Source organism: Tachysurus vachellii, chromosome 10 (assembly GCF_030014155.1).
Source record: "Tachysurus vachellii isolate PV-2020 chromosome 10, HZAU_Pvac_v1, whole genome shotgun sequence".
Taxonomy (NCBI): domain Eukaryota; kingdom Metazoa; phylum Chordata; class Actinopteri; order Siluriformes; family Bagridae; genus Tachysurus; species Tachysurus vachellii.
In genome coordinates, this window is record NC_083469.1 from 24,649,863 (window position 1) to 24,666,849 (window position 16,987).

The 16,987-nt window shown below is 35.6% G+C and overlaps 2 protein-coding genes across 2 annotated transcripts; both read left to right on the forward strand.

Annotated features, from left to right (window-relative positions):
* Positions 1–1,485: 1,485 nt before the first annotated feature.
* On the forward strand, positions 1,486–3,692 carry fabp7a (fatty acid binding protein 7, brain, a). The gene is made up of 4 exons (XM_060880451.1): positions 1,486–1,646; positions 1,876–2,048; positions 2,305–2,406; positions 3,427–3,692. Exons 1-4 carry the CDS (start codon positions 1,574–1,576, stop codon positions 3,475–3,477), a joined length of 399 nt encoding a protein of 132 aa, XP_060736434.1. The 5' UTR covers positions 1,486–1,573; the 3' UTR covers positions 3,478–3,692.
* Positions 3,693–10,094: 6,402 nt separating this feature from the next.
* On the forward strand, positions 10,095–16,906 carry LOC132852928 (zinc-binding protein A33-like). The gene is made up of 8 exons (XM_060880458.1): positions 10,095–10,210; positions 10,826–10,899; positions 12,074–12,630; positions 13,191–13,286; positions 13,410–13,643; positions 13,741–13,879; positions 14,118–14,144; positions 15,283–16,906. The coding sequence occupies exons 2-8, from the start codon at positions 10,881–10,883 to the stop codon at positions 15,819–15,821; spliced, it is 1,611 nt and encodes a 536-aa protein (XP_060736441.1). The 5' UTR covers positions 10,095–10,210; positions 10,826–10,880; the 3' UTR covers positions 15,822–16,906.
* The last annotated feature ends 81 nt before the right edge of the window (positions 16,907–16,987 follow it).

Here is a 16,987-nt window from a genome sequence, read left to right on the forward strand (position 1 = left end):
TTCTTTCCACACACATTACTCTAATATTATATAAATAATGATAATAAATAACACAAATTTATCATACAGTTACTAGGAGACTCAGCAATTAAACAAAGTGCAAATCAACAAAAAAGTGCAATAAACTCAATAAAGTGCAAGAAAATAAATATATTTTCTGAATTACAGAACAGTTTCAAAACTGAAGCCCTGGATTTCTTTGCAGCAAAATAATCAAATGATCATTTCTGAGAAACATCATCATCTAAATCAGTTTGAGCTTTGAATATTAATGTATAGGTGTAGGAGCGCATGATGGTCAACAGAGGGCGCACTTCCGGAAAATATGACAGTCTACAAATATGCCACTTCAGATCAGATCAATAATTCAGTTCAATTCATATTCATTTCTATTGCACTTTTAACAATGGATTTTGTCTCAAAGCAGCTTTGCAGTACATAATAAACACAGTACAGAAAGTTTAATAATAAAAAACCAAGATTAATATTATACAACAGCTCAAGATTAATATTAGATATATTAAATGCACGACATTGACCAATTATATCACGTTTATTAGACTGACATAATAATTGCTTGTTATTTTAAACTTAACTGTTAACTGATATTTCAGTGCTGCACATTTTGCCCTCTGCATGCACAAACTCTTTGTACCGCCAGGGGGCGACATTCACCTCTGTAATATACAGGACGTATATTCATTTAGATTAGAATTCAGAGACATTAATTTGGGTTGATTTGAAGCAGACGTGAAATAATTTAGTAGGTTAAAGCTTAACTTTACGTATAAATAAACATTTAATCTCATTCAAATAAAACACATTTTTGTGCTATATAATATAATATAATATAATATAATATAATATAATATAATATAATATAATATAATATAATATAATATATAATATGGGTGATGTGTGTTCAGTATTATGTATTATGTGTTACTGGGGATGTGGTAACCTAGTGGTTAAGGTGTTGGGCTACAAATCGGAAGGTTGTGAGTTCAATTCCCATGTCCACAAGTCTGCCACTACTGGGCCCCTGAGCAAGGCCCTTAACCCTCAATTGCTCAGTTGTATAAAATGAGATTTTAAAAAAAAGTAAGTCGCTCTGGACAAGGACGTCCACTGTAAATGTGTTAAATTTAATTCTAGTGCATTACATAAGGTGTAGGCTTCATCATTATTCACTTTATAGAATAGGGAGTTATTTAGGTGCGAAACCGTTTTAATTTTTTTATGGAACTAAATCAACATCTAATTCAAACAATTATTTTTTCCTTTTATATTTTTTTAAAATCCTGCAACAATTTAATTAATATGCAGTTAACCTTAAATGGGTTAACATACTGTGTGTGTTACACTTATTGGATTACTATCAATGCTGGTTCTCGCCATTTATCTGATCCAATCACTACTCAGGGAATTCCTAAATCCATCCAATCAGAAGCAGAGGGCTGTGGCTCCGCCTTCTTTGTAGTATTAATTACACTGGAGTTTTACAGTTTGTAGTCAGTCTCCTGTCTCTGAGCCTTTTTTTGTGTGCTGTTGGACTCACACTTGAACTTTCAACATGGTTGATGCTTTCTGTGCGACCTGGAAACTCATAGACAGCCAGAACTTTGATGAGTACATGAAAGCACTGGGTAAGTTTTTTGTTTCCTTTTAGAAGAAAATAACCCTAATCCAAATAACAGAAACTTTTTGACATTTTTTTAACACTAGTTTTGAACAAATGATAACCAAGATTGAGTAATAGCACGTAAAAGTGTACGTTTATGCGTACATTTATTAATAATACCCACAGTGCAACCTTAGGTTCTGCTCAAACCGCTGTGATGGATCACTGCTGTGTTCATTTCTAAATTTTTCCAGGTGTCGGCTTTGCAACAAGGCAAGTAGGAAATGTCACCAAACCCACAGTCGTCATCGGCCAAGAAGGAGACAAGGTCACCGTTAAAACTCTGAGCACTTTCAAGAACACTGAGATCTCCTTCAAACTGGAAGAGGAGTTTGACGAAACCACTGCAGATGACAGGAATGTAAAGGTTTGTGCATAGAAAGGCTCAGATTTTCAACTTATCCATTTATTTTAATCTTAAATATAATGTTATTGGTATTAAATTGTGATAAGTCCATGGATCATAGTGTTTTTACACGCCTATACTCTCAATGCAAGAATCCGATATTGCATGAAACACAAAATCCGAAATAAAATCATAACATTATCTTACATATTTGTTCATTTACTGTCAAATAAAGTAACCAGTAAATCACACCGTATACATTCATCTGCCCTAACAGTCCACAGTAAGCTTGGATGGAGACAAACTTGTGCATGTGCAGAAGTGGGATGGAAAAGAAACCAAGTTCGTCCGAGAAATCAAGGACGACAAGATGATCATGGTAAAGACAAAACTTCATTTCTCGTATTTCGGAAAAGTGGAAAAAAACATTTAAATTTTATATTTTATACAAATATCCCTGCCTTGATATCCCTCCATACTCTCCTGCTTATAAGATTATAATAAACATGCACAATATTAAATAATTTGCAGTGTTAGAGAGTTATATTTTGGCTGTTGGGATGGCAACTTGGTAATAAGTACAGAGTATTTACAGTGTGTAAGCATTATAAAGTAAAAAGTAAGTGAAATAAGTGACGTGACATACGGCTAAGTACGGTGACCCATACTCAGAATTTGTTCTCTGCATTTAACCCATCCAAAGTGCAAACACAGCAGTGAACACACACACACACCGTGAACACACACCCGGAGCAGTGAGCAGCCATTTATGCTGCGGCGCCCGGGGAGCAGTTGGGGGGGTGCGGTGCCTTGCTCAAGGGCACCTCAGTCGTGGTATTGCCAGCCCGAGACTCGAACCCACAACCTTAGGGTTAGGAGTCAAACCCTCTAACCATTAGGCCACGACTTCCCCAAACAAAAAGCTTAGTCACAAAAAAGTGACTACAAGTGTGTATGCTGTATAATGTATACAAAAAAAAAGTGACTACAAGTGTGTATACTGTATAATGTATGTTCAAATTGTAGATTATGTTCCATATGGGATTTAGTCTGTATTTGTATTTAGATTTAAACCCAAAGTGGGTGTGGCTTAATGATCCCTACACCTACACCCATGGAAGCACTTGAAAATAGTTGGAAGGAATTCCAGCAGGTAGAAATGTTAACACTGTGAGAACGGTGTGTGAAGTCGGACCCCAAAATGTAAAAAATACTCTCGGCCTTATCGGCAGTTACTAAGGCTGAATAAACCCAAGTATGTACATTACACGTACAAGGTCCTTTCTTCGTCTGCGTACTATTCAATTTCATGTCATTGTTCTTATTTGTTGTGTGTTATGAAGTGTTATTTATTACAACCACTTAATAACATCACTTGCTTTTCTTTTACCCTTCGCAGACTTTGACCTTTGAAGGTATCCAAGCTGTTCGCACCTATGAAAAGGCGTAAATGATCCGACTCAAGGATGCTTCAGTCTACTCCTGGCAACTTGACAATGTCCGAGCAGCATTAATTTTTTTTTTTTTTTTACAACCTAGACTGTTCCATTTTAAGTCATGGGACCTGTTCTTTTTTTAACTGCTTTTTATATGAAACATGTGAGTAATGGAGTTCTGATCACTGAACATTTGTGTAAAACTGACGCAAATACAAACTCAATAACATTCTGCGTTTCTGTGTCTTTCTTGTATTCACTAAACCTTTAACCTCGATCGTTAAAGTCTCCAGCACACGCTGACACGAGTCACACTGACAGTATAATAAACCATTGAATAGATAATTATTTCCATTTCTTTAATGTAGTTACTTATTAACACTGAGAGTGTGAAAGATACTAGATAGATAGATACGTAGATAGACAGATAGTCTAAAGTAGTCAGGTTTAATTACGTCTATAAAATGCATGCAATTTCAATATGATGTACAGGTTGGATCATATTTGAATATGATCCAACCTGTACATCATATTTAATGATGTACGATCTTCACGATTTAAATGGTAGCAAATAAATATTGTGTCATCTCACATACACACATAACAAACACATGTTATTAGAGATGCACTGATCAAGTAATGCTTGATACTGGATTAAGTCTATCAGAGGTGAATACATCTAATATCTCATACTCTAAATGTTATTTTCCATGAGTTGTGTATTGCAGTTTATAGAAATTTTACTTGTTTTTATATTTTCTGATGATCCTGGGAACAAGAAAAATAACCTATCTGGATGTTATTTTTCCCCCCAGAAGTTGCAAAGCACTACCTTATGGTGGGTCTTATACTTTTTAATGTTTCTAAGCATGAAAAGAAAGCTGAGTGAATGAAAGTGCAAACATTGTTAAAAAAAAGGAAATTTTTATGGCGCATCTGAGAGCTGGTGGGGATTTGAACGTTAAAATCAGACGCTCATGTGTAACTGAGCTTTTGGTATGAAATGGCCTTCATTGTTCTTATTTGTTACAGGTAAAGTAGTTTGTACACTAAGTAAAGTTTGTAAAGTAGAGATAAACAACACTATAAATAATGGCATGCAATAAGGTCTAATTATGTAAGTAAACTGGATAGAAAGAAACTTTGGTCTACTTTTAAAAGAAGGGTCTTATGATGGTGCATTCTTAACGTTATGCACAATCTCATTGTGTTATTATTATTATTATTATTATTATTATTATTATTATTATTATTATTATTATTATTATGTTCTTTATCAACCCAAAGACCCCATTCAAATCCCAACAGAAATTTGTGGGAATCGTAAAAGAAAAACATCAGATAATTATCAAAATGGTAAAAAGCAAACAAACAAACAAACAAAGAAAAAACACACAAACCGAAGACAATTACTAAGTCATTTTTATATGACTAGTTTAAGTGAGCCTTCTTTTTTCTTTTACAATCTCAGAACCACAGGTAGTCTTCTCCTGTTGTATCCCGTCCCTCTCAAATAATGACATTTTTTGCATGCTGAGATACTTTTCTGCTCACCACGGCTGTAAAGAGTGGGGCTCTGAGTTACTGTAGCCTTCCTGTCTACCAGACTGACATAAACTCCCTCATCAACAAGCAATTTCCTTCTGTAGAGCCATCTTTGTTGAGATGGTTTTTTTTGTTTGTTTGTTTGCTATTTTTCTGCACCATTTTGTATAAAACTCTACGGACTATTATGTCTGAAATGAGACCCCAGGAGATCAGCAACTTCTGATATTTTTTGTCCCGCCCATCTGGATCATCACATTTCCACCATTTGTATGTTTGATGTAAATATTGATGTGTATTTGTATGAATTTATCCACTTCTGCCGGCACATGATTGACTAAATTCGCAGGGGTACAACGTTAATTATATCATTATTTTTACAAGCTGTGTGCCGAACACAACTTTTAGTCTGTCTCTATATGCACTTTGGTATGCATGACTCTCTTTGGGTGATTTTTTCACTTTGTTTTTCTTTTTTTTGGCAGCTAAATTTGCATTTCTTTTCCAGGGCTTCAATCATGCTTTGAAAACAGCCTAAATTCTGGACCTAAGCTTTTGTTTTGCACATTGGCAACTAATTGAAAAGAAAAAATAAACCCTCCATGACCATTTGGTGTTAGCCAAATTTATCAACTATTGAGTGTGCTGAAAAAGGGCAGTCTGTGGGAAGACAATCTGGGCTCTGTTTAATGCGTCTTCACTTGACATCTGTGAATATAAACTGGGTTTGTGCTTATGGTGTGCACTCGGTTCAAGGGGAATGACCTGAAGTAACCTTTGCTTGGCATCAGGAGACTCATCTTGGCTTGGAGGTAATCACATAATCTCACTGGTCTCATTACTTATGAGTGTCGTTCGATTGATCTGACCAACACGGGTCAGACCCTGCCTACAAAATTCAAAATATGGAAGTGGATATTTAAGACAAGGTTAACGTAACGTTATTTGAAAAAAATCCTCAGTAAATATCATTTTAATCAGCTATAAGAATGAACATTTTCATGCATGCAGGCCATCTAAGTCTAGAGATTTTAGCTTTTCATTCTGAATATAGAACAAAAGAATAAAAAAATTCAGAAAAAAAATACAACGTATTTCCATCCTAGTGTTGTTCATAATGTTCTACAAAGTGACACCATAATAACAAATAACCTACAGTATGTACAGATAGAGGATATATAGCATATGTGACCTATAGCATAATTGTTCCAAGTGGGTGGAGCTTAGAGCTTTACTGTTTTAGATATTGCAGTACAATAAACATTATCTTCTTGAGGTTTTAACAGACATTTTCTATGTAAACTTGGCATTTCTACATGTAGCATTTTCCCTAGATAAAAAAAAAAGATACTGTGCTTACAAATATCTATATTTGTATGATCACGATCACGTGTGATACTGTTTTAACTCTTTCCCAAACCCTGTTACTCAATGCACTATGGAATGTTAATCATGTGTTGTTATCTCACAGCAGGCTGTTAATTTAGTCACAAAAGCACAGCAATTGGACTGGAAGCTAATCGGCTGTGGTTTTCAGTATTCAGACCGAATGTAGGCCGTCGATCGCAGTGGCTTACTACCCATAATAACACATTTTAAATGGTCCATCTGTTAACCTTAATATAAACTTGTCAGTAGGATTAGCGAAGAGATGATTGGTTTTAACACGGTGGCATGCTTTTGAAGTGCCGCCAAATGAGCGCTCATGTCATCGTTATTATTTGGATTGACTGCTAGTGGACTGATGTGGGATGAATGAACGTCAGCTTGACTCCAAAAACTGTGATTTTTGTCTCTCAGCATGCTAACGCTCAGTAGGAAGTGCTTTATCCTGTCTTTTGTGAAAATTCATTCACCAAAGTATGTGTAGAGAAAGAAAGCTTCAAGAACCAAAAATGCACAAGCAAATAAGAAAGTGGAGCAACCACACAACCAAGTAAAACAGAAAAAATGTCTTTTTCCGTCTGTTTTGTTTGACTTCCGTTATTATCATGAAGAGTGTTTTTTACTTTAGAATAATCTTAATGTAAGATTGCAACTTTCTCCTGCTTATATTAATAGAATTTGGATGAAATCTTCCTTTCCTTTTTATTTCTCAGAGATAACCAGATGTTAAAATTGAACATAGACATACTTTATATTGGAACTGAGATATTTTCCAAAGATGTGCCACTATAACCAATCCGTTATTATCAAACATCTACTGAACTCTCTCCATGGTTTTTGTGGCACCATTAGAATTGCTGGCCTTGATCTTTTTTCACTCTCTTTGCATCCCGCTGCTCTAACTTTAAGCCGATTTTGCGTCCTCTCTATGGACTGAGAGTAGCCCGTTCTCTTTTAGCCAATAAGCTTTAAGAATGGACGTGACATCACTGTCAGATGATGCTCTCGCCAAGTGGCATGAAAGGAACGAGCCCCTTTTATTCTATCTGAAAAGAAAAGAGTCAGTGGAGGTCTGGGAAAAGCCTAGAGCTGCTCGGAGTTTGCCATGGGAACTACTAACATGGAAGGAAAGCTATTTTTCAACTGACAATGGATAGATTGTAGTCGGTCTGTCGTTCCAGCACCAGAATGTGTGTGTCTGCAATGGGAAAGTCTTTAGTGTAGTGGCACTTATTATCACCCCCAAGCCTACAGTGATTGATGAGACTGATAATGAGGTTAGAGACAAGATATTACAGCACATAGCTACTGATATGAGCAATCTTTAATAAAATCACTGATGTTTACAAGCAATAACAACAACAAAAAAGCTAAAGAAAGCAAGATTTGAAGACATTTTACTTCAGGCATTTTTTTTTGATAGAAACATGCAGGCCTGGAAGCTGTCTGGTGTTAACTGTAGAAAATCTCTTCAGGCAAAATGGGCCTACAGTATTCATTCATTCATCTTCTACCGCTTATCCGAACTACCTCGGGTCACGGGGAGCCTGTGCCTATCTCAGGCGTCATCGGGCATCAAGGCAGGATACACCCTGGACGGAGTGCCAACCCATCGCAGGGCACACACACACTCATTCACTCACGCAATCACACACTACGGACAATTTTCCAGAGATGCCAATCAACCTACCATGCATGACTTTGGACCAGGGGAGGAAACCGGAGTACCCGGAGGAAACCCCCGAGGCACGGGGAGAACATGCAAACTCCACACACACAAGGCGGAGGCGGGAATCGAACCCCCAACCCTGGAGGTGTGAGGCAAACGTGCTAACCACTAAGCCACCGTGCCCCCGGCCTACAGTATACCTTGTGTAATTTTCAAGACTGGCTACTTTATTAGGAATACCTCCAGGAACATAACAGGTACAGACTCACACACAGCTAAAGATCACTCTTTAACCAATCACCAAATGTTTAGTTTTGGTGAGCCTGTGTCCCAGATACTTGTTCATAGCTGACAGAGATGTTAGCACATCTTTCCACTCACTTTAAACCACTTCTCTGTTTATATCTTTCATCGCTGATGTATTTTTTTTACACCATATTGTATGAGATTGTTGTGTACGACAATCCAAAGATATTAGAAATTTCTGAAATAGTCAATCTAGCACACCTGGCATCAGCAACGATGTCATTGTCAAAGTTCAAATTAAAATTTATTTCTATAGCTCTTTTAACAATGGACATTTCTCCTCATTCTGATGTTTTATGTGAACATTAAGTGAAGCATTGCTAATAAAGTGGCCAACAGGTATATCTCCTGTAGGCTGAGCATCTAAGCAGCTGTTTGGTATATGTTATGATGCACCATCCGGCACACATGAGAACATTTCATTTAGACTACGATACATTTGATAAAACAAAATGGCGGCCAACAACGCAAAAGAGAAGTCAGTGTTTTTAAATACAGAAACATAATTAAAATTTTTTTTTAAACGTGTATAAAACTATAAAAAGCTACACACCAAATCAAGGGACAGTTTCAGTCAGGTATTGCTACTGCCAGAGCTTTTATTTAAGATGTGTGGAAGTGCTTAGCATGCTAATCCTTCTTCTCATGAAGCATCCTGTAATGCATACCAAGTAACTGGATCAAATACTTCAGTGTGCAGTAGTTTTTTTTTTCACCTACTATAACAGTATCCTTTTTATTGCTTTTATTTTATTTTAAGAAATAAATACATTTTTTATTGCTGTAATTCTTCTTCTTCTTCTTTTTTTTTTTTTTTTACAGTTTTATGCAACGTTTTGTGCATATATTTAAATGTTGTGTAATGTCGCCACCTGGTGGTGAAACGAGTTTATTACAAGTTGGTCTGTAAATAGAACAGAAACTACAGCAACGTTTACAAATGTGTAATTTAAAAATACATGCAAAATATCAGTAAAAATGACGTCATTAAAAATACTTCAATATAAATGAGTTATGAGTAAAAGTGTTTATTACATTGTATTTTACATTGCTTTTACACAAATCACCTGCATGTACTTCACACCTCCAAAGTTGCCGGAATTTCAGAAATAAATGCATAATTATGGGGCTTTTTAGAAAAAAAAAAAACAAAAAAAAAAGAGTAAGTAGTCTGAATTTAAACACAAACTTTCCTTTAAACCTGAAAGTAAAGGAAAAATCATATGGATAGAAAATGTGGCCATTTGTCTTTGCTGTCAAACGTTACACAATTTAACATGAATGTTGAAGAGTAAAAAGAAAGAAGAAGGCAGACATTGGTATAAACATATACACCCATAGACCATTTGATTAGGGACACCTGGAAACCTGCACATTCAACTAAGCATCCAATCAGCCAATCTTTGGCATGGTTGATGCTGGATTTGAGTGGATTGGAGTTTTATACACACCTCTATGGTTCACAAAGAACCTGTGGAAAAAACAACAGCAAAAACATCAGTTGAACCCAAATTCACCAAATGACATGTGATGGGAGAGGTGAAGGGAGAAAGACCAGACTGATTAATAACTGAAAATCATCTCAGAATGCTCAACACATAAAACCTCAGATCTGGGCTACAGCAGAAGACCACAGATTTCACTTATTTCTCTTAAGAACAGGATTTTACAGCTGCAGTGGACTTTCATCTTTATTCTGTGTGTGTAATGTGGGACTTTCTGTATCTTAACTTCCTTAAAGAATACCAGATAAGAAAGCAGTTGTACAAGTTGTGCTTCTTTAGTGAAAGGTGAAAGAGAAAGAATTAACATAGAACACAGTTCTGGCAGTGAAAGATAAGGTATGTACTGCAAATTAAATGTCTAATTTGTTATTTTAGATGTTGTTATGGTGTGAACTGATGAAAAAGTGAGTTGGAAAGTGATTCTAATATAATATTAAATTAAGCATCAAACTATGTCAAATATTTCCTTGTTATTTTGATGCATTGGCAGATATTTAGTAAGAGTCATGCTTATTGAAAAAGCTCACTGCCTTAAATTGAACTGAATATTTCAAATAGTGAGCAAAATCTCAAACTAGGAATATTATTACATAGTAAATATTAGTATTTGTATTACGAGTAAATATTACAATTCATATTAGATTATATTTTATGATTTTATATCATTTTTAGGACATTAATAATTAACGAATACTATTATCCCTTTAATGAAAAGTACAAAAACAGGAGAACTGCATCAAGTGCTATTTTACAAGCTGCTGAATACACTGCATTCTTAATTTCATTGAACCAAATTTGTAGTTATAATTTTGATGATAACAATTACAATTGATGGTTTACTTCGCAATTTCCAATCTATATTATATAATACACCCACTTGCTTTAACTGTCAATTTTATCATTTTGTTTATTGATTATTTTATGGAATTTTGTGATTTCTTTCTGTACAAGTTGAAAAGAGGTAGCAGGAGGAAAGCCCCAACCAAGAAAAGGCAGAAGAAACAGAATGGCATATTCAGTTTACTGTAAGTTTCAGAGTGTTTACAGAAACAGATTTCTCTGGAGTTCCACACTGTAGTTTCTAAACTAGCGTAATTAATGTTCGGTCAATACACGGAAAGGCTGATTTCACCACCGTATGCTGTATATTTACCAGTGTAGTGTATTAAAACTGTTTATTCTCATTACTGGTTGGAGTTGTAAAGTTTATTTACTATTTTTTAAACCAAAACTAATTTTTAACTAATGGGACTATTTTGTTGTTTATCCAGTTAAACCAGTTAACTGCTGTGTAATGCAATTGTCATGATAGACATGCAGGTGAATCAGCTTTAATGACACATTAACAAACAATCCAAACCAAAAAGGCACAGTTAAAGCGATCAACAAACATAACAAACTGGGCTAGGATAGGAAACAGAAAACGAAGTACAAATACAGGGTCAAACTCATAAGAGACATGTGGCATGCTTGTGAACATCTCTTCATAAAGGTTAGACTTTAAGTGCATGGTGATTAGGACTGTAAATGAGTGTACTGTACATTTACCCTCCTGTTTTCCTTTGTTTTGTCTGAGCTAACACAAAGCTAATATAAAGCTAGAACACAAATTCATGTAGCATGAATTTTCTGGCTTTTTTTCATCTTCCCAGTCTCCAAGAGTACTGAAAGAGAATTCAGGTTGCATTGGCGTTCATAAAACTGCTTTATTATCAGACTAATAGCGAGACAGCAGCTTAGCTTAGTTCACATACTACATTCACCATTTCACCAATTAAACACTTCCATGGAGAAAACCTTTCATCATTTCAAAATGGTAAGCAGCAAATAAACATTCTTCTTACTAAAAAACATAAAATACATAACATAATTTAATGCAATCAACACAGAGATAGAAATTCAAAGCTTTTGAAGAAACCTAGTTATTTAATACATCATTAAAAAAAAGTAGGGTTGCATTAGCACAAAGTTACTGTTACACAGATACTGTAGATTCAAAACTTGACATGTACAAGGTGAGAAAAATGAAAAGGAAATGTTATATCAGTGTAGTCACCACTATTTAGCGTTAAAAAACATAGCATTCAACTAAGAATGTTCAAAGGGTTTCAAGGGGTGAATTAAAACCATTGATTTCAAGTGCATAATAATGACTGAAATAATGTTTCTTTCATTATTTTATTCTGAAATATCAAACAGATACACATGACTCCAAGAAACTCCTGTATCAAGCGTCGTTGTTGTGTTCAACCTGTCTGGAGGTCTTCACTGATCCAGTCACGACTCCATGTGGACACAATTTCTGCAAGAGCTGCCTTACACAATTCTGGAACAAATGTCAAGTCTGCTGTTGTCCATCATGCAAAGAGGAATTCACCAAAAGACCGGAAGTCAAGATTAACACATCTCTAAGTGAAATTATCGAGCACTTTAAGAAGAAAAATACCCTTAGTGAAACTGATGTTCTGTGTGACATTTGCAATGTAAATAAGCAGAAGGCTCTAAAATCCTGCCTGGATTGTGGTATGACTTTTTGTACATCTCATCTAGAGCCTCATAGTCATGTTGGAAAACTTCTAAAACACAAATTAATAAACCCTTTGAAGAACTTGGCAGACTACATTTGCCAAAAGCATCAGAGACCGCTGGAGATGTTCTGTAAAGACGATCAGATGTTCTTGTGCGAGTTCTGCGTTGAAGTGGATCACAGGAATCACACAGTCAGTAATATAGAGGACGAGACGGGACAGAGGAAGGTGAGAGATGCTAAAAATAAATGGTTTGTTATTTAATGATTTTTAAAGATTTGTTTTAGAAGAGGTTAAAGATTTGTTTTAGAAGAGGTTTAATTAAACGTAATAGAAGGAGTCTTCAGTTTCAGCTGGGGAACAGTCAGTAAGTTTGGTTCAACACTTAGGACTTTGCAATTTCTCATTAATCTTCTATTTGGTCTCATAGATTTTCCAAAACATTTTAAATAAATGTATGTTTGCACAAAGATTAAAGATGAATATAGCCATTAGGATTTCCAGATAGAACTAAATGATTCATCAACCTCAAAGAATATGAAAGCAAGTGTGAAATTTGCAAAATAACCTGAACAGAAAGACAGCAGCTTCTGGAGATCTGGTGTATTCTTAAATAAATCTTTATCAAACTTGGATGGAGCGGATGGTAGGTTGTTTTTGTGGACAAAGACAGGAGAATTCCAACCAAAGGCTAAAATACTATAAAGTTCACTGATATTGGTGCCACTGTATTTATTTATTTATTTATTTTTAAATCTAAAATCAGATTTTTTTTTTTTGGATTTCAGACTCAGCTGGAAAACTCAAGAAAAGAAGTGCAGCACATGATCCGGGACCGACTGGAGAAGATTCAAGAAATCAAGAACAGAGTAGAACGTTGCAGAGTGGGTGAATCATACAGCGAATGATTGAGTGATATAAAACTTTGAATCCATGTTGGTGAAACTTTTCTCTCATATAATAAGTTTAATATGATGGCTTGTGATAAAAGTGATGCATTCTTTTAGATAAACACAGTGACCGAGAACAAAGACAACATCGAAGTCTTTTCTGCACTGGTTGGTTACATACATACAAGTCAATCTGTGCTGTTCGGACTATCAGAGAAGAAGCAAAAATTAGTGGAAAATCAGGCTGAAGAACTCATTAAAGACCTGCAGCAGGAAATCACAGTGCTAAAGAGGAGAGCTAGTGAACTGGAGCAGATCTTAAACAATGAGGATCATCTCCATCTCCTAAAGGTCACTGATTCACTCTCTCTCCAATCTCAGTGCAAAACTCCACAGACCTACAGTTCCATGCTGAAACGTTCCTCTTCTGTCTTCTTCCTCTATATAGATTTACTCATCTGTGCACAGACCTCCATCAACCAAAGACTGGACACACATCAGTCTAAACACTGGTCTAAGTGTGAGTAGTATGTGGAATGCTCTGACTAACCTCTGGGAAACTCTGTCTAAGTCACTTGGAGACATAGGTAAGAATCGGAGAGTGTTAATGACCATTTACAGCTACTATCACCACCTATCACACCTACTATCACCATAACAAGAAGAGCTTGTCTTTTGGACGTTTCATGACAATTCTATTGCTGAGGAATAAATAACTTCAGATTCAGAAATAAACAGATTTTCTGTACCATTGTTGTATGAACATTTAAATACAAGTTATTCTGGCATTATTCATGGAATTTATTTTGTAATCCATGTCCACAGATCTGAGGAGGATTCAGCTGTATGCAGGTATTGTGCAGATTTTTTCCCCCACTCGTATTAAAATTTAAAGGGTGGTAGATACTTAGATAGATAGATAGATAGATAGATAGATAGATAGATAGATAGATAGATAGATAGATAGATAGATACTGTAGATAGATAGATAGATAGATAGATAGAAATAAACCTTGCCCTTCTCATAATGATGAGAAGTTATATTACAGCATTTTTCCAATGATTTAGAAAGTTTTCAAATATACACCCATCTAAATAAAAGATTATATATCGTTTCTACATAATGTTAAGTTCTACATAATTTTAATGTCATTGAAATAATGTGCCAATGGATGGATGTAGCCAAAGAAAACTCGGATCTGGTCTATCAGTCATAATTATCTTTGCTCTATTAGCTTTATTTGTTTATTTAGCCAGATCTTTGCAAGCTCTACATTTCCTTCTGGAAATACACAATGCATCTAAAATAAATATAAAAGTCTACACACCCCTGGTAAAATTGCAGGTTTCTGCGATGAAGTCAGTGAAGATAAATTATGTCAGTTTTCCTTTATCAACAAATGGAGATCACTGTGACGTTTCAAACAACAAGATTTCTTTTAAAGATTACTAGCAAGAACTGGTCATTCCTGACAATGTTGGGCTGGCAATTTGTTGGGCTGGCTCGATAGAAATATACAACATTCAAGCTCACCTACATTTTTCAAGATAGAACATTTTTGTATTTAATTATAAAATATGTTTGGTGCAACAAGAAGAGAGTTTGAACACAAAGAACACAATACAAATAGTGAAGCATGGTGGTGGGAAGCATTGTGAAAAGGGGCTGCATCTGGGACTCTAGCCAAGATAGAGGGAATCATAGACAGCTCAAAATACCAGTTAAAATCTGCAGGATTTAAACAGCTGAATATGGAGAACAAATCTTTACAAATAAGCAATACAATACTTTTTAAACAAAGTATTAGATAAGAGGTGGTCACACGTATGCAGCCCACTTATTGCACATTTCATTTTCTTTATTTAGTAACCTGCAGTATTTACAGGATTGTGTAGACCTTTTATATCTATTGTAATTTACTTCAGTGTACTAACTAATGATTCAGCAGATCCCTGCATTCTTCTTTCACTCACTATGTGTTTCTTTTAGTGGATATAACTCTGGATCCTGATACAGCTCATCCCAATCTCATCCTGTCTTGTGATCAAAAGCAAGTGAGATATGGAGACACAAAACAAAATCTCCCTGACAATCCCCAAAGGTTTACTTATTTCTACATGGTCCTGGGAAAGCAGGGATTCTCTTCAGGAAGATTTTACTTTGAGGTGCAGGTCAGTAGGAAGACTAGGTGGACTTTAGGAGTGGTCAGTGAGTCCGCTAATAGGAAGGTGGACCTAATGATGGCACCTGAAAATGGGTTCTGGACTATGGCTGTGAGGAATGGGAATGAGTGCTATGTTTTTGAAGGTACTAAGATCCTGATCTCACAAGGAAAGACACCACAGAAGGTGGGAGTGTTTGTTGATTATGAGGAGGGTCTGGTTTCATTTCATGATGTAGAGGCCAGGTGTCATATATTCTCTTTCACTGGTCAGTTGTTTACTGGCAAACTCTATCCCTTCATCAATCCTGGGTTAGATGACAATGGAAACAATTCAGCACCACTGGTCATCTCTAGTGTACTATAAATTAAATCATTTTTTACATGTAATTATGTAGCTTTGTAGAAGCCAACATTCTGTTTTCCTATTTAAGCTTAGACAAAAATTTATCAAGAGTAACTCCTCTAGGGCTTTTGAGCCACATGCACCAAATTCGGATATGTCGTAGACACTGGTCTGAAATTTGTTGCTATTACTTTTATAAGCGATCCGAGTACCGGTACTTCCGATACCGGGTCTCAAAGTGGCCTTTTTTCCCATAGACTCCCATTATAAACTTTGGAGGTTTATAACTCGGCAAGCTTTTGAAGTATCTACACCAAACTCAGCCAGCTCCTTTAGGGTGATACTCTTTAGGGAGAACAAAGTTTTAAATTGGTGTACCGACTGGCCTTCCGGTTGTGCCGCAGCCCCGCCCCAAAATATGCAAAATCAAAAAACTTTTTACAACATGAACATGTGACATATCAAAACACTCAGAACAATGAGGGGAACTTCCTCATGTGTATTCTGATGATGTCACGTGACAAAAAGAAACACTGACCCTTATGTCCACTCGCCTCCAAAACGCACCGCCCTTTGCGAATACTTGCATCGTCAAAGCCATCATCAAAGTTTGTCGCGACGAACTTTACAAATCTAGTTACTGTATGCTTTTTCATTCTCAATAATTTTTAGTTGTTAGGTGTTGGTTAATTTTCTATAACAGCAGTGGTTCTGGTTGTGATTTATATCAAATAGAAAAAAAATCAGGTGAAACTGTTTTCAAGAAAGGAAACATTCTCTGTAATATGAAAAAATGCAATTTGTGGCTTATTAACTGGGGAGGGAGTGACTGATAAAGAGCTAACTAGATTAACAGCTTTGTAAGAGGAATAAATGCTTCAGGATGTGATGTTATTGGAAAATAATCAACTTTGAAGTGGTGACAGTAAATCTGCTTCACATCAGGTGGCATTACACCAACCCATTGTTGATTATTTTCCGTATACGATTGGTATAAAAATTACTTTGTTCTATAATTATCTTTTCAATACCCAGAAATAAGTATGTAAGTATTATTACATTATGCTACATCATGACTGTATATTAAAAATTATCTATTAATATAATCAGATGCTGGTTGGATCTTGGTTTTAATCACATCTTCCTTGTATGAGTTTTATGATTCACTGTTAATTGTAGAATGTGCT

Bases quoted from the DNA above. Each gene is read 5' to 3' on its own strand.
- fabp7a (XM_060880451.1), top strand. From the start codon at position 1,574: ATGGTTGATGCTTTCTGTGCGACCTGGAAACTCATAGACAGCCAGAAC. The intron at 1,647-1,875 runs GTAAGTTTTTTG...AAATTTTTCCAG, and splicing joins TGAGTACATGAAAGCACTGG to GTGTCGGCTTTGCAACAAGG. The intron at 2,049-2,304 runs GTTTGTGCATAG...CTGCCCTAACAG, and splicing joins CAGATGACAGGAATGTAAAG to TCCACAGTAAGCTTGGATGG.
- LOC132852928 (XM_060880458.1), top strand. The intron at 12,631-13,190 runs GTGAGAGATGCT...TTTGGATTTCAG, and splicing joins ACGAGACGGGACAGAGGAAG to ACTCAGCTGGAAAACTCAAG. The intron at 13,880-14,117 runs GTAAGAATCGGA...CCATGTCCACAG, and splicing joins TAAGTCACTTGGAGACATAG to ATCTGAGGAGGATTCAGCTG.